Source organism: Rattus norvegicus, chromosome 10 (genome assembly GCF_036323735.1).
Source record: "Rattus norvegicus strain BN/NHsdMcwi chromosome 10, GRCr8, whole genome shotgun sequence".
Lineage (NCBI taxonomy): Eukaryota > Metazoa > Chordata > Mammalia > Rodentia > Muridae > Rattus > Rattus norvegicus.
In genome coordinates, this window is record NC_086028.1 from 75,005,190 (window position 1) to 75,032,820 (window position 27,631).

Below are 27,631 nucleotides of genomic sequence, written 5' to 3' on the forward strand. Positions count from 1 at the left end.
GATTTTTTTTAAAGCAGTGTTTTCCAGGTAAAACAGGAAAGATACACATATACACTCACAGAAATTGGGACAGCATGCATAAGACCTATGCAAGTTCAAGTTCAAGTTGCTAGTCAAAAATCCAAGCATGGAGGAGGGGAAGTAGGCACAAAGTCCCACTCTTTAATGGAGTGGCAACCACACTACAAGGCAGGCCCCATACTTAGGAACTTCATTTTTTTTGCTTGCAGAGAGAGAGAGAGAGAGAGAGAGAGAGAGAGAGAGAGAGAGAGCGCATTGAATTCAGTGGGTAGGAAGGTAAGGTAATATCTGTAAGGAGTTGGGGAAGGGAATGAATATGACCAAAATACATTATATGAAATGGTCAAAGAATTCTTTGAAAACTTTAGGCTGAAGGTTCTATTAGAACTAGTGAGGGCAAGCCTAAAAAACTGAAGAATTTAACTATGCATGTCTGTGCTGTGTACCTCAGCCTCTGTCGTAGCCTAGGTCAGTGTCCAGCAGAGGTTGGGGTTCCAGACCACAAAACCATATGAATCAGAACACTCCTCCTTCCTTGTGTGTGTGTGCGTGTGTGCGTGTGTGTGTGTGTGTGTGCGTGTGTGTGTGTGTGTGTGTGTGTGTGTGTGTGTGTGTGTGCGTGTACATGTGGGGTTATGTGGATGACTCAGGTTCTCACCCCAGGTATCTTACTGCAAGGGGACTGGGAGCATCTCACAATGACTCTGCTACAAAAGGAGGGAAAGTAGGCTCTGCTCTGCGTGGAACCCATATCATCATGCTGACACCTCACATTATAAAAATAATGAGAGATATATCGGCAAGTTCTCTATGTTCTCAAAGTGTGATAAACAAAAACAAATAAACCATGGGGGCAGGGGAGAACCCTAAACAGAAGGAAAACAAATCAAGGTGTTTTTGGTGCCTTACATAGATTCTAGAAAGGACAATTACCCCAAATGTCAGACCAGTTTTGCAACTGACTGGTCAATCTCTACAAACTCAAAAATACATTCCTTGTGAGTTGAAGGTAGCTTGGGGAAAACAATTGCAAATTTCTCATTAAAATTACTTGGTGAATACCTCTTGAGTACTCTGTGTCAAGAATTGAATTTTAAATGAAAAAGTAATAATAAATTGTACTAGTTTTTTTTTCTCCTGGTGATAAACAACACTAGGACCACAAACAACTTGGGGAGAAAGGGGTTTATTCTGTTGTTAGGTCTCAATCACAGTCCTTCGTTGAGGGAAGTTGGAGGGGATTCAAGCAGGAACCACGCCTTGCTTCTTGGCTTGCTTCCAGGATCATGTTCAGCTATCTGTCTGATATCTCCTAGGCCCACCTTTCTAGGAATGGCACCACCCACAGTGGGTTGAGCCCTCCCAAATACAAACATAATTAAATCAATCGACACTCAAGGAAGTGCCACTGAAACATGTCCACAGGCAAGTCGAATGGAGGCATTAGCTCAATTGAGGTTTCCCTGTCACATGTGACTCTAGTTCCCGTCGAGAGATTAAAAACTAACCAGCCCATAAATACTTGTTCACATCAACTCAAGTTCATTAAGAAGAAAAGAGGAAAGATATCAACCATTGTTGAAGATCCATTGTTACATAGAGTTAGCCCAAGGGATCTACACACTAGGTACTGTTCTTAGCAGACACATCTTCTACTCATCAACAAACATTCTGTTTACCTCTGAGTATATGGAAGGTTGCACTTCCCAGGCCCACTGAGGTTGGCTCTGTGATTACCTGACATGGGTGACTTCATTTTTGGCTGTGGCTTCCGTGATTACCTCTTCTCTCCCTATTTCTATTTTCAGCGATTGGGTTTTCATATGTTCTAGATGATCCAAGTGCATGATGTTGAAGTATCCTTCATTTATCTTCCTCAGAAAGGAAGTATTGATAAACCTCACAAAGTCATGATAAACCTCGGTGTCATGCTTGTTTTCGTTCTTCTTTCTGTTCAACCAGTAAGTGTTGCCTCTTTAGGATGTAACAGGCTGCTCTAGCTGAGGGGTGGGCGGTGGTGACGGTCCTGTGTGTTAGTGTGATTCAGGGACTTGCGTAGAGGAGTCTCACGAACTGATGGGAAGAACTGGAACTAGCACACGGGTTGGAAATGTCAGGTGTTAGGCTAAGAACGCCATATAAACATAATTGAATACAAGAACCGAAAAGGACAGAGAAGTGATACGGAGTTTGTCCTTCAAAATATACTTCAGCTGAAGGGAAGAAAATGGCCTCAGAGATACAGAAGAGGAGGGTATGGTCACAGGCTGGGGTTACTAGCAAGGGTTTCAGTAAATGGAGCTTTTAAAATGCTGTGAAGCTGAGAAATGAGAGGGCATCTAAAGGTCTAGAATGTTCGATGCTTGAAGGCGATGCTTAAAATGCTGCTGGCTGCAGTGTGACTTTGTAGTAGGATTCGTAGGTGGTTAGGATGTAAGAGAGATCACAGAACAGTGGAAAGTCAATTCAGAGATTATCACTGGAGAGAGGTCCGGGGACTTTTGATCTAACGATTAACAATGGGCTGCTGCAAGTAGCTTCAGACTGGTTTTGAAGTTCATTAGAGCCAAGGCAAAGGTCAGTTCACAATAAATTTTGAGAGCACTGAACCAAAGTGTTGGTGTCTGAAATGTCATTGGTCTGCCATCTTTGGTCTTGTCCAATGACTTCATTCCATGCTCAAAGGGATTAAGATCTAGAGAGAAAACTCTCCCAAGGTCTATCCAGCACTAGAACAAAGACTATCTTCTTCCTCTGCCTCTGCCTTCCCCCTCCACAATACATAGCTAGAAAACATTGCATTTGGATAGGTGCCACACGGAGAATAAACCCACACACTTTTCATCAAGGAGGTGGCACTGGCAGCATGTGTCTCTGACCTGTGGAAATCAAAGGCAGGACAGGTCAGGCAGATTCCAGAGAAGAGAGTTCAGAATCCCATGAGAGGACCTATTTGTGGACAGAGGAGGTCACAGGATGTGTGAGGGTGATTCCAACAGAAGAGGAAGAATCCTGCACGTAACCAAAGAGTCTTAAGCTGCTATACACAAGGATCAATTTGCTGTTCTGGAAAGTAATGTTGAAAAGAACACTTCCCCCAAGAAATCGCAGACTAATCCCATGTTTAAATAATCTGTATTCTAGGCTAAACTGCCTGTTTCCTTTAGTGCCAAACACTCTGAAGAAAACTGAAAAAAGAAAAAGAAAAAAGAAAAAGCCCAACACTCAAATGTTTGGTCTTTCTGACGCCAAGCATCCCACACAGCTGATTCAGTCAGGACAGGGTGTGTTGTGTTGAGCACTGACATGGCGTTTTATAGATTTCACTGGGACTCTGAGAAGCTTGGGTATGTAGGACTCATTACTCAGACAACATGGAACATCTATCCTTTTGGAGAGTCACTTCCTGGACAAGGGGATGAAACAGGAAATGCTCTGTGTCACAAGTCAAGTTCTGCTTTGAATGGTCTAAATAACAACAGTTTTGTGTAATAGAGAAAACCTCTGCAATACCAATTAGAGTGGCAGGTGTCATTGACTCTCTGGCTATCTGTACATGACTTTCTCGGTAGTAAATTGTAGGGTCTGAGTCAAGTACTTGCTAGAGAGAGGACCTGAGTTCAAATCCTCAGAGCCCACGTAAAGCTGGGAATGGCAGTGTATGTCTGTAAATGTGGTGCTCAGTAGACAGGAGGTGGTGACAGTTGGAGGTTGACTGGCTTACACAGTGGCAGGCAGCAGGATCTCGTCTCAAATAAGGTGGACGGTGAAGATTCATAGCAAGATTATCCTCTGACCTCCACACACGTGGCTGTACTCACACACACAGAGACACGCAGATGTGTGCATGGGCAGACACCCCCCCCCCCCAAAGTCAGCACATGGGTTTCAAGGCCTAGGCTAGAGAATGGTGGCATATGACAGACTAGAAAGGAGCAGGCTGTATATGACTTTGAGAGGGGGGGACTCTTAATTGGGTTTACTCATCCTTAAAATGTTAAGCAGAATGGCAGGTGTTTCCAAAGCACACACTCACACCAAAAATACACATAAACTTTAATTCCATGATAGTGATAGAGAGATTAATGTTCACCTGTGAAGCCCATTTGATTTCGCAAAAGTAAGTTAGCTAGTCTCGAACACTCACTAATTTGCCCAGTGCCACCACCTTGCAAAGATATGAGCTTTTACCTTTTGGCCTTCAGTCTGAGGTAAAATGTTGAGACACCATATTAATGTGTACAGTACGTACATTAGCATTTCTATTCTGTAGACCGTAATTTTTAAAGTCTACAGTGGATTTTGTTTCCCACTATGCCTTGTGCAACAGTTTCCACCAGTGAGTATTTTTAACTGAGAGGACAGGGTATTACTGAGAAATAAATTGACTCATGATCCTGAGAAGTGAGATGAACTCTGTAACATGAAGTCCAGAAAATAGTCTGGGACCATCAAACCTTTTTCACTTAGTCAGTATGTATGGGAAAGGGTCAGTCTGTATTTAAGGGACTTGGCGGCTATTAAATGACTAGGCCTGATAATCCCCAGATTGTTGATATATAAAAAGCTATATCAACAACAACAGCAACAACAACATAAATAAATAAGTAAATAAGCTATGCCTTGAAATGTTCTAATTTCATTTGTTTGTATTCAATCATTCATATTCATTAAATATCAGTCATGTCCTAGATTCTGTTCTTGCGTTTGCAGGGTGTGATGGGACTTAAGAGCAGGGACCAGAGAAGAGTCACAGAATTCCCTTGTCCAGGTCAAGGTACCAAGTAAGGTTAACTGGGACACATGATCAAGAGACTCAATGAAGGACTTTCTGGGATAAGGGAGACCCAGATATCAAGGCAAAGGATGATGGGAAAGCATAGCGAGCAGCGCAGCCAGAGCAGGTGGAAGACAAAACTGGAGGTCTGAACTGATGATAGACAGGTACTGCTAGGTGCGCTTGGGAATACATTTGACATGAGAGATGGCTACTGCTGCTGGTGGAGATTCATTCAAATCCCATGGCTGTGTGTGTGAACACCAGCGCACACACACACACACACACACACACACACACACACACACACACACACACAGAGGTGGGGAAGGGCAGAGGGAAAGGAAGAAGAAGGATGGGGGAGGGGGAGGAGAAGGGAGGCAGGGAGGCAGGGAGACAGGGAGACAGGAAGACAGGGAGACAGGGAGACAGACAGGGAGACAGACAGGGAGACAGGGAGAGAATGAATGAATCCTGGAATATGCCCCTCCAACGAGTAAGCATAGCAAGAGCTACATCCACACATCTGGGTGGTTTATAGATTAGTCTTCATTTGTGGCACCCATGCATGTTTGACTTGCCTCCTGGGAACAGTGGATCAGTGCTCATGAACACTGGAAAGGAGCGGTTGCTATTAGGTAGAGCCAGATGGAGAAGTCCCCATCAGTGACCTCACAAGACCACTGTGACCTCTTTCACCTACCACATATCTCGATGGGACCAACCACCTCTAAGTTTCAGGAGCAGACTTGTAGGTACCTGCTGTCACGCACAGCATTTTTTCCAAAGAAATACAGGTATGAATGATGAGCCTTCCAGCAAGTGTGGACACAGGTCATGGAAGAAGGTGGCAGATTAGTGTGTTGAGAGGGTGCCGGTATCATTGTCATGAACTATGAGAGGTGCGAGTTTGAAGGAACAAACTAAACCCTGAAGAGCCAGCCAGGGCCTTCTGCCTCATGGGAATAACATTATTTGTTTCACCAATTGCTCAAGGCTGGACACTGCTGAGTCTAAACAGTGGCCAGAGTCCAGGAGAAAAATCTGTGTGCAGTGAGGGTAATAACAAGTCACTCCTGCTTGGCTCTACTCTCTGAGAAAAAAAAAATCTCTCTGTAAACGTTTATAGGCAAAGTTGGCGTCTCGGATATAAAGTGGTTACTAGCTCTCATCTGTCAAGCTTTAAATGTGTATTGGACAACATGGGAGGAAAGCCTGTTTATCTCTGCTGTGATTGGCTCAACCAGCAAATCTGGAATGCTGAAGGCCTCCGGTCGACTCTTTTGAAGAACGGATTAGTCTCTCTTCGATGAAAGTGTTCTTGATACACGAGATGTTTGTCAGTCCCAACTTGTGTGTGTTTTCAGTGTGAAGTTTAGAATGAGTTGAATCCTTTCCCCCAAATCCACAGGTTGAAATCCCAATTTCCAGTACTTTGGGGTTCGGTATCCCTTAGAGTCTACAGACGATTTGTTTCAAAAGTCCTGTGGAGACGCAAGTCCTTTGAATAGAGTAGTGAAGTGTTTGCACAGAACCTGCACCCGCTTCCTGTACACCAGACTAGTTACGGTGCTGGGCCCATACAGTCTGTGGATGGTGGTTTTGCTGGGTGGTTTAGGGAACTATGACAGGAGAACAGGTCTACCTAGTCAGCCCAGATGGAACTCTCCCCTCCCCCATATTTACCATATGAATTTGGTTAAAACCAGGGGTCTGTAACTCAGGAGCAACAGGGAGAAAACTGGCTGTATTCTGAGAGATATTTGGAATGAAGACAAAAGTGATGATAAAAATGTTCCCGGTGCTGACCAATGAGCGCTCGCTCACTCCTGTGATGATCACTCTTGCCACGTGGGCCTTGCTATTTTGCAAGCATGGATTTTTTTCGGCATTCCTAAAGATTCTGAGGTCTGTCCACATTTTCTATGACTTGTCTTTAGCTTACGTTAAAACACCACATCCTCTGCACTCTTTGAGCAATTCTTTTTCTACCGAAACCAACACGCAAAGATAAGCATTTTATTTGTTTGAAAATACCTTCTTTGCCCAGTTCTCTTTTAGTTTTCTTTGTAGGGTGTCTCCGCCACTCACCATTCCAAACCCACATGCCAGGGACTGTGTTAGATCAGCCTCATTGAACAGTGAAGGACCATGCCCAATATGGAGAACTACTGAATATTTGGAAGCCAACATTTAATAATAATTATTATTAAATTGCATTCTGCAGAGTCTGTGCATATTTACAACTGAGAGATCAAGTTAAATAAGCAGGAAACTTTATTTAAGCTTAAGATAGGTTTAACCAGGCATGGGAGTACATGTTTATCAGTTCAGTACTCAGGAGGCAGAGGCAGGGGGATTCTTGCTAGTCCGAGAACAACTTGAGCTACCACGAGTTCCAGGCCAGCCAAGGCTGCAGCATGAGAGCCTGTCTCAAGATAGCAAAATTAACTAAAAGCAAACCAACTGGGACTGGAGGGATGGCTCAGTGGTTAAGAGCACTGACTGCTCTTCCAGAGGTCCTGAGTTCAATCCCCAGCCACCACATGGGATCTGATGCCCTCTTCTGGTTTGTTTGAAGACAGGGACAGTGTACTGAATTTTTTTTTAAATAGCTAGAATAGTGAGACGGAGTGGGAGAGACCCTCTTAGAGGCAAGGGGTGGGGGATAGAATGGGGTAGGGTGCAGAGGGTAGACCAGGAAGAGAGTAAATAAATAAAATAACCAACCCCCCCCAAAAACCCCTGCAAACCTATAAAATCGTATATATATATATATATATATATTTTTTTTTTTTTATTAACTTGAGTATTTCTTATTTACATTTCGAATGTTATTCCCTTTCCCGGTTTCCGGGCCAACATCCCCCTAACCCCTCCCACTCCCCTTCTTTATGGGTGTTCCCCTCCCCATCCTCCCCCCATTACCACCCTCCCCCTTACAGTCACATTCACTTGTGATTCAGTCTTAGCAGGACCAAGGGCTTCCCCTTCCACTGGTACTCTTACTAGGATATTCATTGCTACCTATGAGGTCAGAGTCCAGGGTCAGTCCATACATAGCCTTTGGGTAGTGGCTTAGTCCCTGGAAGCTCTGGTTAGTTGTCGTTGTTCATATGGGGTCTCAAGCCCCTTCAAGCTCTTTCAGTCCTTTCTCTGATTCCTTCAATGGGGGTCCTATTCTCAGTTCAGTGGTTTGCTGCTGGCATTCGCCTCTGTATTTGCTGTATTCTGGCTGTGTCTCTCAGGAGAGATCTACATCCGGCTCCTGTCGGCCTGCACTTCTTTGCTTCATCCGTCTTGTCTAATTGGGTGGCTGTATATGTATAGGCCACATTCTGCCTCTGTTTTAATCTTTGCCTCTCTATTCCCTGCCAAGGGTATTCTTGTTCCCCTTTTAAAGAAGGAGTGAAGCATTCACATTTTGATCGTCCGTCTTGAGTTTCATGTGTTCTGTGCATCTAGGGTAATTCAAGCATTTGGGCTAATAGCCACTTATCAATGAGTGCGTACCATGTGTGTAAACCTATCAAATCTTAAATGTGATGGAAGATACTGAACACCTCCTGTCCTCTAAAGTTCATGTTAAAGTCGTGAAGTAAAGATGGTAAATGACAGTGAGGCATTACTTTCCCATAATGCATTTACTAGACACCCCCTCCCCCAATCTATGTAACAGTTCACAGAGGAAAGCAAGTTCTCCATCGAACATGAAAGTTTAGTAAGAAAGAAAACTCACTCACTTGTCTCCGCTGAATCCCGACGATGCTCCCCCAGTGGTTCTATTGTGTTTCCAGCATGCAAAGCACCTTTTCTCCAGACCCTATGGATCCTCACAGCATGTCTCTGTGACAAGTGACCACTGTGGTGTTCATTCACGCCCAGAGGAGGAAGCCAAACACGAGTGAGGACATTCTAGTATCTTTCATGGTTCTCAACATGACCCCCCACTGGAATTCTATTTTCTTTTGGCTACCACTAACACCTTGAACATGAGATATCAAAGATCCCTCAAACACTCTCAAAACAGTTAAGGTCAATAGCACTTGGGTCTGTGTTCCATGAGTGACTGGTGCTGTCCTCCCTTGAAGTTAAGACTTTAATTTTATGTGGACGTTTGGTCTTTACTTTCTTAAGAAACTCTGAAATAAAAAACTTTTATTCTTTTGCAATTTCATACATCTATATAGTGTGTTTTACTATTTTTAACCATTTCCCTCTCTTTCACCTGAAGCTTCTACTTAAAAAATTGGATGAGTGGTTGGGGATTTAGCTCAGTGGTAGAGCGCTTGCCTAGCAATCGCAAGGCCCTGGGTTCGATCCCCAGCTCCGAAAAATAGAAAAGGAAAAAAAAATTGGATGAGCATAGGTGAGAGGAGCATGGGCCACTTTTCACTTGGGGTACCACTGATGGAAATGCCACTCTGTCTCCTGCAACCATGACCTGCTAGTGGTTTTTTATGGAGGAATGGGGCCTCATTTGTTCTTTCCTTCCCACCCCCACCTCGTGAAATGTCGATAGGCTACAGGCTCACTGAGTTTGTGATTGCAAAAGCCATGTCATATCCAGGAGACATCCTTTGGTGGCACACTGCCCTCTTCTCTTGTTCTTAGATCCCGGAAATGCTCTCTACCTCCGTGTTCCCTGAGCCTCAGAATGACTCAGACCCCCCAGTTAGTGCTCAGTCCACTTATTATTGGTAGTAATGAGCCTGTATATAACTACTCCCCAAAACTATTCAAAGAAGAGAAAAAGACAACAAGCAAGCAAGCAAGCAAACAAACAAACCAACAAAACTCTCTTCTGAGGAGAGCTTCAATTTCAAGGCACCCCAGTCATTTCATTTCCCAGCCTGAGGTAGATGCCACAGTTAGCAGAGGATGCTCTTTGACATCACCCTATAAGACTAGAGTTGTGGAACAAATCAATAGGTGTCTTCCTTGCAATGGAGTTTACTTGTTACTCCTTGGCTCCTGGATTCGTTCGACGCAGGCCAGTAGGCAGCTCCTATCTCTCACAAGTTTCCGTGAGAGGAAATGTGAGAGCCTTGTTGTTCTTCCCCTGGACTTCTTCACCCCTTAGAAGTATCAGTAATTACTAGCTTGGCAAGTGACTGAACCTTTTCATTTCTCGCAACTTCAGCTACAGGTACCAAGCTTTCCTAAAGCTTCCGCAGCCGAGAGCAGACTATTGTGTGAGAGAAAAGGGAAGAAAAGGCAACCAGCTAGCATAGGAACAAGGGCCATGCTGATTCTGTGGTAGTCTTCTAGAGACGTGCAAAGTGTGGATTTTTTTTTAATCATTTACCTTTCTCTCTGCTTTACCAGTTCCTAGGGGGGAAACGCTCATTTTTCGTTCATTCTGAAAGTTTACCATCAATCATCCTCTCCAAGAGCTCGCCAGAAACTTGGACAGAAGCTCATACCAAAATTGCAGAGACAGAGGGCTAATTGATTTCTATAAATAATGTTTAGCTGTAAAGATCTGAGAGGTGGTTAGAACCACATGTATTAATCTCCAACTTGCTCCATTTCTGTCTGCAGAAGCCGGCTGGACCTTAACAAAGTGCTCTGACTCTGTGGCCTTGCGAACACGCAACAGAAGATTAACACCAGGTGCCCCCTCGCATCTGTGCCCTGCCCTCTCTCCCCCGTATCATCTGACCAAATTCATCAGTAACCCTCAACCCCAACCCCTCTCCCACGTTGATACTCAATGATTTGACATTTATATTTTCATTACCATTCTTGGACTGATAACATGCAGGAAAGTTGAGGTTTCCCCTGTTTCTAACTGTCCTTGACTTTTTCTGTTCCAGTAATAAAATCATCATCATCATCATCATCATCATCATCATCATCATCATCATCTAACCCAATTCCAAAATGCAAAAACACACAATCACACTATAAGACCAACAGTGTTTAAGAAATTGGAGGTAGCTGCCGGTGTGCAAGTACTCTGTATTTGGGGAGAAGTTAAAGTGTCTGGTTTGATATTCCCAGTGGATACTCCTATCCTGGCCCAGAATCATTCTGCATTCTCTACTGGTCCGTGTCACACGCTACAGAGACAAACCTGGCAAGATGATGTAAGCTATAGAATGGCAGCGTTGTATGTTTCCTATCTACTTAAGAGAGCTGTTGGAGAGTTGAGAACTGACAGAGATAAGGCTTCTGTGTGGATTATTTGCACCGGAGGGCAGAGCAGTCTCAAGGCAGGACTGGGCCTGTGCAGTACATATCCAGTTCAAAATTAAGAAGATCAGCTAATTGTGAACACAGAAGGTAAATCATAAGGGCAAGACATTCGTCAGTTCAACAAACCAGCTCGTTCCAAGCTCAGCTAAACGAAACCTATTGTCAGGCTTAGCATCCACTCTCACCTTCTGGCTAGAGCGTGAGAACAAGATGAAATGATTAATTTCTCTTGAAAGAGAAGGGAATTGTCACATTAGGCAGATTTCAACAAAATCAGTCTTCTCTTCCACCCCCAGGTAGCTCCTCAATACTGATAGTCATATACTATCAAATGGAATATATATATATTCCATATTCCATATATATAGTGGTGCTAGGAAACCATTTGAGTGGATCAGTATTAAAGAATACACAAATTTAAACAAAGCAATAATACTTTAGTTTGTTTCTGGTAGCATTAGATATTCCTGATGCCTAGCACACTGTAATCATGGATTTAAAGGCTGCCAATGATACTTTCTCCTCCTCCTCCCCCTCCTCCTCCTTCTCTTCCTCCTCCTCTTCCTCCCCCTCCTCCTCCTCTTGCTCTTCCTCCTCCCCCTTCCTCCTCCTCTTCCTCCTCCTCTTCCTCCTCTTCCTCTTCCTCCCCATCCCCATTCTTCTTTTCTTCTTCAGTTGTTCATGAGAGGACAAGCAAATCCCTTTTATTTGGGGGGTTTGGATGGGAATGCAAACTGTGTTTGGTAACTTTAAGTCTTAGCAAGTTAACCACACTTGTAAAGGATCATTTATGTTTAGTGTGGGCTCCTTGAATCTGTTGGCTCAATTTACCTTTTTTTCTTTTCTTTTCTTTTCTTTTTTTTAGGGTAGCTTCCTTAAGACAGGAGGTGGTCTATTTCCCTTGGCTTTACCTCTTGTCCCCAGGGACCCAGTATCAGCTTTCCTACAGGTTTTGTGTGTTTGTCTATATCTAACTGTCTGTCTGTCTGTCTGTCTGTCTGTCTATCTATCTATCTATCTATCTATCTATCTATCTATCTATCTATCTATCTATTACATCTTCATTAACTATAATGGTCATTTCTTTATGGCTATGGAAGAAGTCAAAGGGAGTCAGATAGTTGAGTGAGTCTTAGAAAGTTATCTTTCTTTCTCCCTTTCCCTTCTTCCTTCTGTGCATACGTGTGTGTGTTTGTGTGTGTGTGTGTGTGTGTGTGTGCGTGTGTGTGTGTATGTGTGTGTATGTTCATGTAAGGATGTAAATGTGGGCAGGTATGCAAAGAAACTACATGCCAATCTCCTGAGTTTTACTCCTCAGGACCCAGGATCTTACTTTTTGAAACAGGATCTCTCATTGGCTTAGAGCCTGTCAGTGAGGCTTGTTAGCCACTGAGACTCAGATCTATCTCTACCTCCCCAGATCACATTCAGGAGTGACCACATCCAGCTTTTTCCTGTGGGTTCTGGGGATTGAACTCAAATCCTCATGCTTGCACAGCACACACTTCCTCGCTGAGCCAGCTCCCAGGCCAGAGTTTGTCTGTTCCTCTTTTCTTTTATTTATTCCCACAAGGTCTGGGTGAAGAGGAAAAGTCCCCACTGGAATTAGTTGTCCTGACATTTGTTCTTACAGTGACTGCTTTATTTCTAAGAATGAGGCAGGAGTCTCAGCCATCCATGAGGTCAGCCTCTTAGGCTGTGCATCAGCTAGTATGTTAGGGTTGCCTGACTAAGCCAACCCAAGTCAATGGTCTTCAAATGGCTGAGATATTCTGAAGAAGTAAAAAACTAACACATCTGTTCATCGGATCAGTGGAAAGACATGGCAGTACTCTGGAATGCCATGGCTGAGGGGTCTGGTGGGTAATTTAGCATTGCAGAAAGCTGGGGTGTTCTCCATGGAGGCTGGCTGGAAAGTGAAGAATGCCAGGATGCATGTATATTATCTAGAGTTGAAAGACTGTATAACGCACTTTCCACTGCTTAATGCAACAAGCTGAGTTTGAAACTGGGAGTCAAGAAGAACACCTTAGAGCAAATGGAAACTTATACTTCCACACATCCAGAGAAGAGAAGTCTTCTGACTCATGCTGCCTCTTGTAAATGTATCCACGAACATGTGATTAACACTCAGGAGGGAAATGGTCACTTACAAGACTGAATTCAATGCAAGGTTCACAGGCTGTATGTAGCCTTGTCATGGAAGGGACAGTCTAAGTGCATTAATGGGAACATGGGTGGCAAAGAAAGATGTCACCCTATAAACATCTTGCATGTCAGCAGGGATATGATCCCTCTCAAGATACCACAGTCCCTCAATATACCTACTAAAGTCTTGAGAGAGAAAGGCAGAACCTGAAGATGGCTCGCTCCATAAGCATTTTTCTGGAGGGCTCCAAGAATTAGCAAATGTTGCTTCCCAGTATGTTGACAATGCTCATCTGGGTATCAGGTGATTTGATCTGGGGTGCAAGACTGTTCCCCAATAGGGGAGTTTCAGCCAGTCACAGCGGTCAAGCCACTTAAGCAGCGATGACTAAACACAAATGGAGCAGGATCTCTCCTTCACCCTCCTCCTCATCTGCCTTCTATAGCTGATTCTGGAGCCATAGCTGTCAAGGGTAAGGATTCAATGTTCCTATCCTCACAGTCCAGGCTTGCACGTCCAGAGTTCCCACTCTCCCTCTTTCTTGACCTTCCCAGGTGAACAGTGTCCTTTTTTCCCCCCCTGAAATTTGGTGACTGAGGGTGTTCACTGCAGTACCCACCAGGACCGTGTTCTCCCAGGAAAAACTCTCCATACTACTGCTTGGAGACATGGCCCTTTCTTCCTGGCACACCTAGGATAATGTAACAGAGCTATGCCAATGATAGAAGAGACCAGTGGACATCAGGTCCTGGCAAGCATCACTTGTGAAGGGCCAGTGAATAAATATTTCAGCTATTGTAGCCCAGACAATTTTTGTGGTTTGTAGTCCACTTCTCTGTCAAATCACTAAAACAGTCATTGAAATAAGAAATGTTGGCAATATTCCAATAAAATATTGTTTGTGAATCCAGATTGGCCTGGGGCCATTGTTTGCTGATTATAATATATATTACCATATGATATAATATAATAATTATATATAGTTAAATATATGCTAGTTAACTATGTATTAATTATATGTACTAACTATATATTAGCTGTATAAATAGTTAATACATTATATATTATTAAAAGGAATACTAGTCAGAAGCAGAGAACTTACTCTCCCATCACAGCCCCTGGTCTCAACCAGCTTTGCATATGTGAGCACGTGTCTGTGTATATACCTGCACATACAGTACACATGCATGTTTGTGTGCAGGCCAGGGGTTAACCTCAGGTGTCTTCTTCAATCAGTCTTCACTTGGTCTTTTCCAATGGGGTCTCTCCCTGAGTCCAGTGCTCACTGATTGGCTAGCCTGGCCAGGAAGATCCAGGGATCTGCTTATCTCCAACACCTACCCCACACCTTAGAGTTACAGACATGTGTGGCAACACCCAACCTTTTACAGGAGACCCAGGGCCCCTGCTCAGGTCTTCCTGCTTGTAAGGCGGATACTTCATCAACTGTCCATATCCTCTGCTTCTTCGTCATGTCTTTGCACAAGCACCTCCCTTCTTCCCACTCCCTCCCCAGAGGAGTGTACAGAGAGTAGAGCATGAGAATGCTTGTGCATCTGACATGCCTGGGATCTCTTGCTCATACATGGCTGACCGTGCCGAGGTCCTGAGACTTGGCTCTGACAGGGACGGGCATCATTCAAGCATCCGTTCTGAGTTGGCATGGCTACCGGCTGCTTCCTCTTCAGCAATCACTCAGGCAGATGATGTTAGAATTTAAATAACACATGCATGTTAGTATGTAGTGAATAAGTCTCAAGGTCAGCATTCAAATCTAGATCTGTCGGATATATCTAAGTTTCCTAATATATCATTGCCCGTGTCAGCCGCTTCGTTTCCAAGCCTGTTGTACTGACCAACCGCATTTTGACACAAGGTTTCTGGAACATATTTCTTTCAACAGTTGCTGGTGTGACCAGAGATCGAAATATGTCCAATGGCTTCCCACCAGTCTCTGCTACGTCCTCAGGGGATGGAGTCTCCATTGTCCTACTCTAAGCCCTGGGATCAGTCTTCTGAATCATTGTCTTTGTCCCAGGTACTCTGCTTTGCTTTAAACATGTCAACCCCCTCCCTACTGCCCCTGGCACCATCAAGAGCTTCATACCCATCCCCCCCCATAGCCTAGAGCCTCACTCAGGTGATGTGGAAGTTTCATAAAATGTCATCTCTTCAGAGCAAAGGGGTTCCATCCACTCTACGAGAGAGAAGTTCTTTCCATTATTACCTATTGGTGGCTGCACGTGAAGGGATAGACTGGGGTCAGATGACAGAGTATGGCTGTCTTGAATGGGACAGCCCACTGACAAGGGCAGAGATTCAGATCTGCCCGAGGAGCCCTACACTCTGATTCCCAAGACAGAGCACTTGCTTTAAGTAGAACAAATCAAGATACGACCTTGTCTTATCTTTCAACAGTAAAAGTTCTCAACATAGGATAAGCAGCCCAAAGCTGGTAAGATGAGAGTAATGATGGAGGACATCAGAGTTAGAAGGAACCACATCTGGGGCACTACAGCCTCCAGTTTTCAAACCCCGAGCCTCTTTGAGTTCTGTTTTCCCATTTCTGAACAGTCCCTTGTTTGAAGGGCAGCTGCCCCTGTCCCTGCCTTCCCTTCCACAGTTCTTTCTCAGGCTAAGACCTTCAGAGAAATAATTGTGGTGGCACCATTCTCTTCTGAACGTTATCACTAGACAAAGAGAGATAAGCAAAGGATCTTGAGTGGGGTCCCACTTGTGGAATGTCCAGCATCATCCAGAGCCCAAGTCAGAGGATCAGAGCCCAGCTCTACACTCCAAGCAAACAACGGTAAAGAGAAGTAGCTAAGATACCTTGGGTTGCTCCCTCAGGAGGCTATTCAAAGCTCAGCATAATTGGCTGGTACCTATAATCTCAGCACTTGGGAGTTGGAGGCAGGAGGATCAGTAGTTCGAGGCTAACCTTGTTAATACAGTGATTTCATAAGTCTACATAAGACTTTGTTTTTTTTTTTTTTTAAAGAGGCAAGTGAATTCTACAAACACAGAACACTCAAAATATTCCTGGGCTTGTGATTGGTTAATTCTGAGATCTGACCATAATGCTGTACAGGCCTGTCCCAAAGGCTTTACTGGAAAATTGAACACAGAATGAAACGAATCAGATTATTTACAAATGTGACTAACAGGACAATGCAGAAACCGGTTTAAAGGCAGAGTATCTCAAAGCACCTGCTTCCATAAACAGCCATGTTTAGAACTCACCCTGAAAGTGGGTCTTAAAAGGACAGAAAGACGAGGAAAAGAAAGGAGGGAGGGAAGAGAAGGGAGATTTGGAAGAAAGAAAGAAAGCAGTAGGGAGGGAAAGAAGGGGACAAGAGAAGGAGAGAGAGAGAGAGAGAGGAGAGAGAGAGAGAGAGAGAGAGAGAGAGAGAGAGAGGTGATTGTTTAATGTTTTCTTTCAGCACCTATTTCTGATTCTGTTCAAGACTATAAACCTGAGGTCAACCCTCCGGGAACATTTTAGCATCCATAGTGCCTGCTAAAGTCCCAGGGTAGAAGGTCTGATGGCTTTCCTTTCACCTAGTACCCAATACCAATTACCACCCCCCCCCCCCCCCCACACACACACACAGAGGAATCCGGACTTAAGTAACATGCTTCTGAATTGCCATAGAAACTGTTTCTAACTATTTGCCAAGTCAATAACAGACGTTTCTTCCAACAATCGGTCACACACATGAGGTCTCCTGGGTCAGCGAAAGGGATTCAAACAACTGTGTGACTCCCAGTGAAGAGGAAGTCTTTTGCAGCGCTGCTTGAGACCCTCTCAGCCCTGCTCAGTCATTTTGAACTTCTCCAAAAGTGCTCACTCCTCCATCAGTGCAGTAAGGGGGAGGGGAGGGGAGGAAAGGAGAGAGAGAGAGAGAGAGAGAGAGAGAGAGAGAGAGAGAGAGAGAGAGAGAGAGAGAGAGAGAAGTGTTTAACAGCAATCACGGGCACTAACCTGAAAATGAGCAATTCCGGGTTCCCGAATATTCATAAGCATAAATAGTCAAAGATAAGAAGTCAAGCAGAAACATTTGCCCCTAGAGGCCCCTCTCCTCCGCCCCACCCCATTCTCCCACCTCTCTGCAGACAAAGGCATACTTTACAGCTCCAATTCTCTGAGACCAAAACTTGCCTGTGTCCAGAAGCAAATCCCTGACCCCCCCCCCCCTTCCCGGGAAGGTTGTTCACCAGCTTGCAGCCAAATTCATTCTCCCACTCAACTGACATTTTCCTGCCTGTTGAATGCAAACCACTTGCCTGCAAATGGCAATCATGAGATGAGAACGGTAGCCGTTGTTTTCCTACCCTGTTTGGTGATGCCTCCATGAGGGACACACGTCAGGATGAGCTCTGGAGTTGCGAGAGCCCCCCTCCCCCGGGGGAAACCCCTTCGCAAACGTGCACACGCTGCGGTTGCCAAGGGAACCCTGGCTTTGTCCAAGGAGGCTGTGAATGGCCACGTTTTCCTGCAGCCTGGCTCCGGAGAGCCCAGATCTCCATGCAGGGTCAACAGCAAAGGCAGGGGAAATGCCGCACATGCTTGGTCACAAACACATCGTTCTCAAAGAATTGAAGAACTTGTAGGAAATGATATTGTAGGGTGGCGCTAGTGGCGAGGGGGCACGGTCATGGAGGATGCTGCTGCCATCAGGTCTGAGTTGGCCTCCGCACCCTCTGGAAGGAGAACTGGAAAGCATATCTGAAAAGGGTCAGGTGGGAGTGACAGAGAGAGTCGGGAAGGTAGAAAGGGGTGTGCGTTTTTCGGGCTCCTGTAGACGCTGCATACTAAACAAGTCAATGGTTAAGTAAGTAAAGGCACTTAGTTGAAGATTCAGCCTGTATTATTTGGGCTGCTGGGATAGGGGGCAGCAGTTATGGTTGTCTTACTCAAGTATAGTAGGGAGCATCAGAAAGATGTCTGTATCATTTTAAGAATTTTGTAGGGGTTGGGGATTTAGCTCAGTGGTAGAGCGCTTGCCTAGCAAGCGCAAGGCCCTGGGTTCGGTCCCCAGCTCCGAGAAAAAAAAAAAAAAGAATTTTGTAAAGTCTCATGTGGCTGATGCTTGAATATCCTTTTTGGAATCAAAGCTCATAAGGAGCATACTAGAGGAGGGGGTATCGTGTGTGCTTATACTGAAACACTTCTGCCTATCAAGGGTAGACAGGTTGAAGAGTAGACTGTCGAGTTAAGGCAGATCCCATTGGCCAGCCTACTGCCTGGGGCCATGTATACGTTCAGCAAAATGCCTGGTATCTATCTAGCTGCAGAAGGGGGATTATCTAGTAAGGATGATGCCGGATGGACCCGTTGTACCTCCAAAGACCCAGCTTACCTGGTGACCCATGAATGACAGCAAGGGGAAACATGAGCTCAGAGCCCATTCTTACTGTTATATCCTTTTTAAAGATGGAGAATTCAAGAGAGCTGTATATCCAGTCTTGCCCCTGTGAGGAGCACAGTGATTGGTGACCTTTGCATCTGTACTGGGCTAACCACCCAGGGAAGCTGCTGGCATTGAGTCACACAAATATATTAAGAAAAGGCACACGCACACGCGTGCGCGCACACACACACACACCACTTCATTAAACACTACATAAATATATTAGGCATCGCCTAAATCTCAGCTTTAGCAACAGTTGCTTCTAGAAGTTTCGGTCACCATTCTGAGGTTCAGCTTTGATAGCACTTTTTATAGATACCCTGATCACACCACCATACTAATTTAGTCATCTGTGCATGTGTACTTCTCTAGAGGCATGCCTCTTGTGTTAGTTAGTGTTCCATTGCTATAACAAAACACCCTAGGCTTGGTGACTTATGAAAGAAAGATTTTTATCTCAGCTCCACTTTCAGAGTTTCAGGTGCGGTGCCCTCTGTGATCTAATCACCTTACACTAAACTCCAATTTGTAAAGATTCCATCTCCTCCCCAAACCATCACAGTGAGGTCCAAGCTTCCACTGTATGAACCTTCAGAGATACCCAACTTCTTTCTGAACCACAGCGGCCCTCACTAGAACAATATCCTGTATGCCCAATGCCCATTAACACATTTCTTGAATACTTAGGTGCCTCTCACATAACACAGGGAGTCAGAGCATGCTATAGTGAATGTCAACTGCAAGGCTCAAGGAAGGAGTCAAGAAAACTTGACAGTGTAGCATCTCCCTCCTCAAAGAAGTTTAAGATCTAGGAAGACTTGGCTGTTCTTAAGATCCCAGCTTATCACTGTAGGTACAACTGAGTGTAATTCAGATGAGGTATTTATTCAGAGGATGAGAACAAGCTCCCCCCATGCTGTTGACTGTCAAGACTGTGGCTGTGAATTCCCAGGAGCCCAAGCTGCAAATAGGTTTGGCTAAGCTGGGGAGAACATGATGCTTCTTCTTGTCAATACCCTTGGCTTTTGAGTCCTAAAGAGGCCTTGGTTAACTAAAGTATATTTCCTAGGGGTAACAGGGTTGGAAACAGTCCCAGTCCTGATCTTATTTTGTGATGTGGCTCCTGTCTTATGTAAAAGACTAAATCAAATAAAATCTACTATCAAACACACACACACACACACACACACACACACACACGTCTCAACTGCCACACTCCCAGAATGTGCAGTCAGACACTGTCGTCATTTACATAGCTAGAACATCCATTTCCAAGTTGACTGCACAGGGGAAAAAGCCATGATAATTCTCATTATTGATAGTACTACTCTGGGGAAGAATGCAATCACAGTTTGCCAACTGGAGGTTGATAATGAACAAAGGGATCTGGAATTCTCATCTCACTATACTTTGGGCACGGAAACAGGAGGCTGAGAGCACTGGATGGCAAGAAAGGTAACAGAATCCTGAAGCTTGACAAACACCTGGCACATCAGGTCAGCCATAAGGGGTAGACACTCCCCGAATGGGAGTGACAACAGCTTATAGGGTAAATACAAGATAAAGGCAAGACTAAGGGGTAGACACTCCCTGAATGGGAGTGACAACAGCTTATAGGGTAAATACAAGATTAAGACAAGACTAGACTCTGACCCTGGAATCACTCAGCCATACCTTTCCCAGTGGTCTCCTAACCTAAGACCAACCTCTTGTTCTCCTGCCTAGCCTGCACCCTCCCTGACCTTAGAGTGATCTCCCTAGAGACCATCTGTTCCTTCCAGCCATTTCATCCTCTTTTCAATTAAACGTGTCCCCAGTCTTCGTGGCTCTAGGAAGAAGTTGAGTTTCCCATGTTTTCTATTATCCATGTGGTTTTCTTTTTTCTAGTTTCTTATCATTGTGAAAAATACTTGAGGTAAGGAGGGGAGACTTACTTCAGCTCATGGTTAGTCAGCATTGTGATTTGGGGCCTGAGGTGAGACAGATCATCATGGCAGTGGGAACACGGCATAACACTGTTCACCTCATGGAGGCCAAGAAGACAAAAGAGAGAGAAAGAACGCCTGAGTTAGCTACCCTCTTTCTTTCCTCCTCTTTTATCCCATTCAGGCCCTCAGCCTGTGGGCTGCCATCACTCCCTTTCATGGAGAAAGTTCCGTCTTGTATTAGTGACCTTTCTTATTTCTGTGACAAAATATCTGACAGAAACAGTTTAATTTACTCTTACATCACAATCCCAAGAGATATCAGACCACCACAGCAAGAGAGCCATGGCCAATGGCTTGGTCCATGGCAACAGGAGCTCAGAGCTACTGCTTTCCCATCATATATTGGTGAATCAGGAAGCAGAGACCAAATCAGAGTTCAGCTATATCCATCAATGCCCATCCTAGTAGCTCAACTACCCTGGAGACCCCCGGTGTCAAAGTTCCTATGGCTTGTAAAAGCTGTTCCACCAGCTAGGGAACATTCCGAATTCAAACCTAACACCCCACCCCAAGTTAGGGAGACTACCTCAGACACAGGCAAAGGTTCACTTTATCAATCTCTTGTGTCTCAGGCTAAGTCAATAGTCAAGGCTGGCCTCCGCATCTGCCATTCATGATTGTGCCTTGACTCCACTTAGTTGGGCAGTGCCTCCCCTCTTTCCAAACAACTAGAAAGCTGACTTCACCTCACCATGTCCTTTCTTTGGCAAAATGACCCAAGTGACCATAGTCACCAACAGCTGCCAGAGCCAGCTGGTCAGATCTCTGCTTGTGTCAGGGAGCTAAGGCAGAGAGGCATTGTGGAATTAGAGCCTTGGCTGAAGGAGGCTCAACCTGGGATCACGTTGGTCTGTATTCTCAGGATGGGATGGCGTGTTAGTGCTGAGCACTTGTCATGAGATGAAGAGTGTTTTATAAGGAGGCCATGATTGGAAGAACACATATAGGGAGGGCAGAGACGCTGGAATTGAGCCATATTTACCATCAAGTATATTCATGCCTTTTGGCACCAAGTAACTTCTGCCAGTGCCAACGCGATTATCATACACTAGGATCTCAAAGCTAAATGCCTGGAGGACTTCATTTCAGCTAAATAAAATTAATTGAAGGCAGAAGGCATTGTTTCAGGCAATAAGGAGATCGTGGCAAAATAGATACGAATGCCATGTGTAGAGAGAGCAACACTAAAATTGATCCAGGTGCTTACCGATGTGTGGGGTGGCAGTGCCAGATTTCCAGAGCAATTTAGCTGTGTAAGAGCAACTGGAAACGTGAGAATCTGAAAATTCTCAATTAAAAGAAGGGCAGCAAACACTGTGTAAGTCAGACACAATATATCGGTAGGGTCGTATCCTGTTTATGGGCTTCCATATTGTGACTCCCCTGCTCTATAAAGAACTTTCCAGAGTGTGTATGAGCATCTGCAGGCAGGAATATGAAGCTGCAGTTGAGAACTGAAGCTACAAAACCTCTGTGGAAGCCTCCATGGTCCAACACGGCAGCTCTACATGTGATGTCATCAGGCAAGATCTCAGCCCCCCACTGAGGATGTGTGGCTGTGTTAAAGCAGTGATGGAATTGATAAGGAAGGCCTCCCTAAGATCCCAGAGGCTGGACAGCTCCAGGCCAATTTCCTCCTAACTTTTCTACTGAAAGGAGGCAAGGCTCACTGAAGGCCCAGGTAGAATGTGCAGGGGGTATCACCATGGTAACAAGGTTGCCATGCCAAGAACACAGATATGTGTTTCAGTGTTTCAGTTAGGTTTGTTTTTCTCTCTGGCCTCAAATATACTTTTCCCAGCTCTCAGCCAGTGTAAACTTCTGACTTCACATCTAGGGAGAGGCTAGGAATGGTGACGTTCTCTCCTCCAAGAGTCATCTCTCCTCTCATGAGACCATGTGTAGAAGCACTGGTTCGATGGCATGTGGCTCAACCTGTTTTCCATGTCTGCACTGACTTGAGACCTCTCAGGAGGAGACCACCTGAGTCTCCACACCCTTCTCTGTCTCACCCACTCTCTTCGTTCATATTGTTAAGGTGCCGTGACATCTTCCCAGGAAACTCATCTTTGTATCTAATTCAGATTTTCCCTGCTTTCTTTTGCTATGACTTGAATCTTACCAGTAACCCTTCAATGATGTCTCCTGGTCCAAATTCACTGTTTCTTTTCCCATGGCCACTGTTCTCATCCTGGGCTCAATATTCCAACTGGATCTGCTATTCATGTTCTCTTTCTTGCCTCTGGTCTCTTTTCTACTATCTCCCACCCTCAGTACTGTTCTCCACTAAGTGGACTACAAAAACATGCCCTGGGGGAACAAGAGTTGGTGCTAGATTTTAGAATCATGTGAAATCCAAGTTTACATCTGAGAGAGAGAGGGGGGAGAAAGAGAGAGAGAGAGAGAGAGAGAGAGAGAGAGAGAGAGAGAGAGAGAGAGAGAGATCAATGATAAATAGTTCCAAAAAGAAAGCCTAACAAGAATGGGTTTCCTGTGGAACCCCACGAGACAATCACAGGCAAATTCATTAGTGTTACTATTAGACTATTAGACTCACTTAAAACAAGACCGAGCAGAAGGCAAGGGCCTGACAGGTGTTAATAACTCTGAGGGTAGAAAGGATCAGGACTGGTGTTGTTCTTTAAATCCACCTTGATACCTCAGATGTGGCTCTCTGTTCTCCAGGGCTCTCCATCTGTACTTTATTTTCCTTTAAGACACAGAACTTTCACTGTGTTGAGGCTTCTCCCCTGGCACAGGAGTTTTAGACCTGGCTTAGGTGGTTCCTAAACAAGTATTTTTATCCTCACTCACTTGTTTCCTACCTAAGAGGGGGAAATCATCTCTCTGCTTAGAGAAGATTAAGTTCCCAAGCTAAGAAGCAGGTGGCTTGGCCCAGTAGATCCCACCATTTCAGGCACTCCCAGGATTTACAAACAATACAAAACAAAACAAAACCATGGTTAAAATAAGAGCCTGGGTCCATCACCTAGCAAAATGTGAAATTTGGGTGCATGCCAAAGTACTTCAGTGCCTATGCAGGTGGGAACAGATACTCTCCTCCTTACCCGGATAGTTCTAGACATATCAAAAGGTAAGAAATAGGAGTCTAGAGGCAGCAAGAGGGCACAGTGGGGGAAGGAACTTCTGGTCAAACCTGACATCCTGAGTTTGAGCCTGGGTCCCACATAGTGGGAGGAGATAAACCAAGTCCTACAAGTGTTCCTCTGATCTCTATAGTCACACCCATGTGTCTATACCTCCAACACACACATACATACACACACATAACACACACACATATACATATACATACACATATATATATCAAATTATTATCTAAGAAGAAATAAGGGTCTCCCCAGAGTGCAACCCTAAGCTTTTACATGGAGGCAGAGCCCTGGGTGATTTTACCAGAGCTGGTAGATTTAGTAGAAACCCTGCTGCTAGAGAAAGAATTTCAGGGGCTCTTTTTCCTACTTTGGATCTAGCGGTAATTTTCAGCGAACAGGGCAGGAGTGCAGTACCAGGCACCATGTGCAAGGCCGTGAAAGAAAGCACAAGCATTGCCCTCTGGGAGTTCACAGCTCTGGTGATGAGTGTGAAGATGTGGGACTGCATTTATATCATAAGCCCGTCTCATCTTACAGATATCATAGCAAAGAGCTACAGAGTCAGTGGCTGGACTTGGTGGTTTTCTTGAAGCTCTGGAAGTCTGAAATCCAGGAGTTTGCAAGGCTGGCACTTGATGGAGAATGGGAAAGGGTCTCCCACGTTTCTCTTGGGTGTCTGCTGGCTGCTGACAATCCTAGTGCCCTTTGATCTGTACTACTGTGGCCTTCTGTGTGCCAAAGTTTTCTCTTCTTTCCCTTGCAAGTACAGACTGCTACTAGACTTAGGGCCCGCATTTAACCCAGGATGACCTCCTCCTTTAGAACACTGGCTTTAGAACATTGGAAAGATCCTATTTCTAAGTGAAGTCATGTTCACACGTATTAGGGCTTAGTATGTGAACATCTCGTTTGGAGGGAAACACAGTTTCCCTACTATGAAGACTCAGTGGGTGCCTCTCGGGAAAAGCATGGGCTATTGCTACAACTGAGGGTAGTCACTGTCCCTGGAGGATGAGGAAACAGTATAGGCAGTGCAATGTTAGAGTTTATTTTAGAGGACAACGAGCTCATAGAAAGTCCATTTGTGTTGGAAATAGAGGTATTGAAAAAGGATGACTCTAATCCTGGCATTTGAATGTTCATGAGCTCCTGAGATATCCTTCTGCTACCCAACTCCTCCCTATTAACATCTATGGATCCCAATAGGAAAGACTTCTGTATGCTGGCTGGTATTTCAAATACTGCAGCTTTCAGCCCACAAGTCATGGAGTTGCCCAACATAGCTCCCCACCCCCCAAAATGAACTGCCAAAAAGTCCAAGAAAACAAACAAAAGCAGGCTATCCCCATCTTGTCCCGCTTTGTTCTCTAGAGTCCTGTGTGGTCTTGTCTTCCTGGGAATCCCACCTTGCTGTGAGTTCTAAATAAACTTCCACTGGTAAATGTTGTCTGCTTCAACATCCAAGTGCATTCTGGGTAGATGATCAGAACCCATCTCTAGGTCAACTCGACACAAAAGAAGAATACTGGGAATGAGTAGTTGGTGTGGATAGGACATATGGAGTATGAGTGAGGTAGTACAAGAGGGGAATTCATTCTCAGGATGAAGGACAGATGTTGAAGAGAACATAGATGTGATGATCCCCGGATTAGAAATGGCACATGAAACTAAACAGCCTTTGCTTACCCACAAGAATGAGATGCCACTTTTAAAATGTAGAGATCACATAGTTCCCTAGGAACTAAGTCCTCAGTGTCAGGCAATAGAAATTTTATGGATGTACAGTGGATAAACCTCACAGAAAGGAGCATTCCAGAGGCAAAGCCATCTATCTTCAAGGTCAAAAATCTCCAGGGAATGATTTTCATTCTGGAAGCCTGTTTGAGGTGACTTGACTCAGGAAAACGTGGGAATGTCCTTGTGCGCGATGTCCTGTGAGCTGATTATTAGAATCTTAAGGTCACGTGTTTCCAAGGCATTTCTGTCAACTAGAATTGCCCTTTACTGAGTCAATCTGGCAAATAGCTAACCTTGACACAAGCTAGAGAGGCAGCCATAAGGGGACTTGTCGTCTTTACCCAGCCCGTGAAAGATCAGAACAGTCTGGGTGGCTTGGTATTTGAGTCCCGTGAAATTGTCTAGACCACAGAGTCTAGACCCATAGTCTAGACCCAGCACAGCCCAGTTCTAAATAGTGAGATCTTATTCTACGCAGGACAGCAGGTTGCAAATGCCTTTGGGTAAGGAAAACAGGAGCTACGTGTGTGGAGATGTAGCCACATATCAATATAGTTCTTCCCAGCTTGGATCACAGCACAGAGGTGGGGTTGTATATGGAATGAAGTGCACCAGAGTAATTGGTTTAAATAAAGCTTTACCCTGCCACCACACCCTGATGGATGTTTTCAAGTACTCTGTTTTACTAAACAGCCCACTGCTCTGTGAGCACTGTGTGATTGGTTCTGAAGGCCACACCCCGCACATTCCTGTTGCTTTTCCAAGCTCACTATTTATGTGTGGCTTTGGATGGCCTTCAGAAGATTTGCTGAAGCTCTCACACCGATTCAGTCCAAAATTACACTCTTCTCTGGGACCACCCTTTATGTGACAGCCATGCTACCCCAGATCATTCTAGAATCAAGTACCAGGCACATGACCTCCAGAGATAAATGCTGGAGAAATAGTAGCCAGTCTCCCTGATCTTCAACTACCTCTTGAAAAGGACCAGATGATGTTCCATGCCAGAGATTTGGAAAGCTGACACACTACTGTCAGCAAACTGTAGGGATTGGACTGCCAGAATTGCCTTGCGGTGGCTCCGTCTACATACTGTGTTTTTATGCCTGCCTGCCAAGTCCCACTGTCCCTGATAAATGTGACACTGCACTCAGAGATGGCCAACAAGGAGCATCGAAGGCATATCCATGGGACAAACCCAGTTCTAAAATAAAAGGCCCAGCTCTAAAAAGAAAGCAGATGGTGAGGTCGCTGTAAGGTCAGGGTTACTTTCAGAATATCAAGAGGTACACCAGTGTTGAATAATCAATATGTCTGTGTCCTCAGCAGGTGAGGCTATGAGCAGGGATTTTGGGAATGCAAAAAAAAAAAAGATCATATGAGTTCTGCCAAGAGCATTTCAGTGTATGTGGGCAGCTGACCCAACCCAGTGGAGAGTATCATTTATTAACTGGATCAGATTGCAATCATACTGAGATGTATTAACCTAGAGAAGGAAAAGTTTTGGAACAGTTAGGAATTGTACACACTTGGTTTTGTCTAACACATTAAAGTGGTCCATCGAAGTTGCTCAGAGGGCAAAGTGCTTGCTGCAAAGCCCGACAGCCTGAGTTGGATCTTTGGGGCCCACACAGTAGGAGAGGAAGATTCCCCCATACTGTCTTCTGTTCTCTACATGTACACGGTGGTGTGTATGAAAGCGTTATTACACATTACGCAGAATGTATCAATCAACAGCTAATTCTGATTATTCTAACTGCATGGCAACTCATCTGATATATATATATATATATATATATATATATATATATATATATATACATACATATATGTATATATATATGTATATGATAGATAGATATAGATAAAGATATAGATAGATAAAGGAACTGAAACTGAGTGATTGAATAACTTGTTAATGGTAACTCGGCAGCTAAATAGTAGAGGTAAGATTCAAACCTAAGAAGGGCAAAGGCTTTGGTTGGATTTTGAAGGTAGTGTTGGGTTGAAAGGCATCAAAGGTCTTTCAGATAGGGGGAATGGGTCCTGGCATGCTGAAGAGGAGAGGCACCAGGGAAAGACTGTGCCTCTTAATTTTGAAATGTTGATCTTCTGGTCAAGTTCTGGGATGGAGAAGGAAAATTCAATGACTGCGTTGTGATTTTACTAATGCCCGACTTTGATCCATGCTATGGAAATGAGAATAAATAGGTGAATTAAAAAGCATCTGT

The 27,631-nt window shown here is 44.6% G+C and overlaps 1 protein-coding gene across 6 annotated transcripts in view; it reads right to left on the minus strand.

The window, feature by feature from the left end:
* Ankfn1 (ankyrin-repeat and fibronectin type III domain containing 1) overlaps positions 1-27,631 on the minus strand; it is a 388,671-nt gene that overhangs the window by 293,906 nt on the left and 67,134 nt on the right. For 2 of the 6 annotated variants that reach the window (XM_039087378.1, XM_039087384.2), the window contains exon 1: positions 17,134-17,231. The exons of 2 other annotated variants lie outside the window; for them this stretch is intronic. In XM_039087378.1, coding sequence (XP_038943306.1) covers positions 17,134-17,175 — 42 coding nt within the window. In that variant the 5' untranslated portion in view covers positions 17,176-17,231. Of the gene's footprint in view, positions 1-8,541; positions 11,545-17,133; positions 17,232-17,483; positions 17,729-27,631 lie in introns of those variants that run through there. 2 more of the 6 variants (XM_039087379.2, XM_039087382.2) reach the window with 2 other exon arrangements.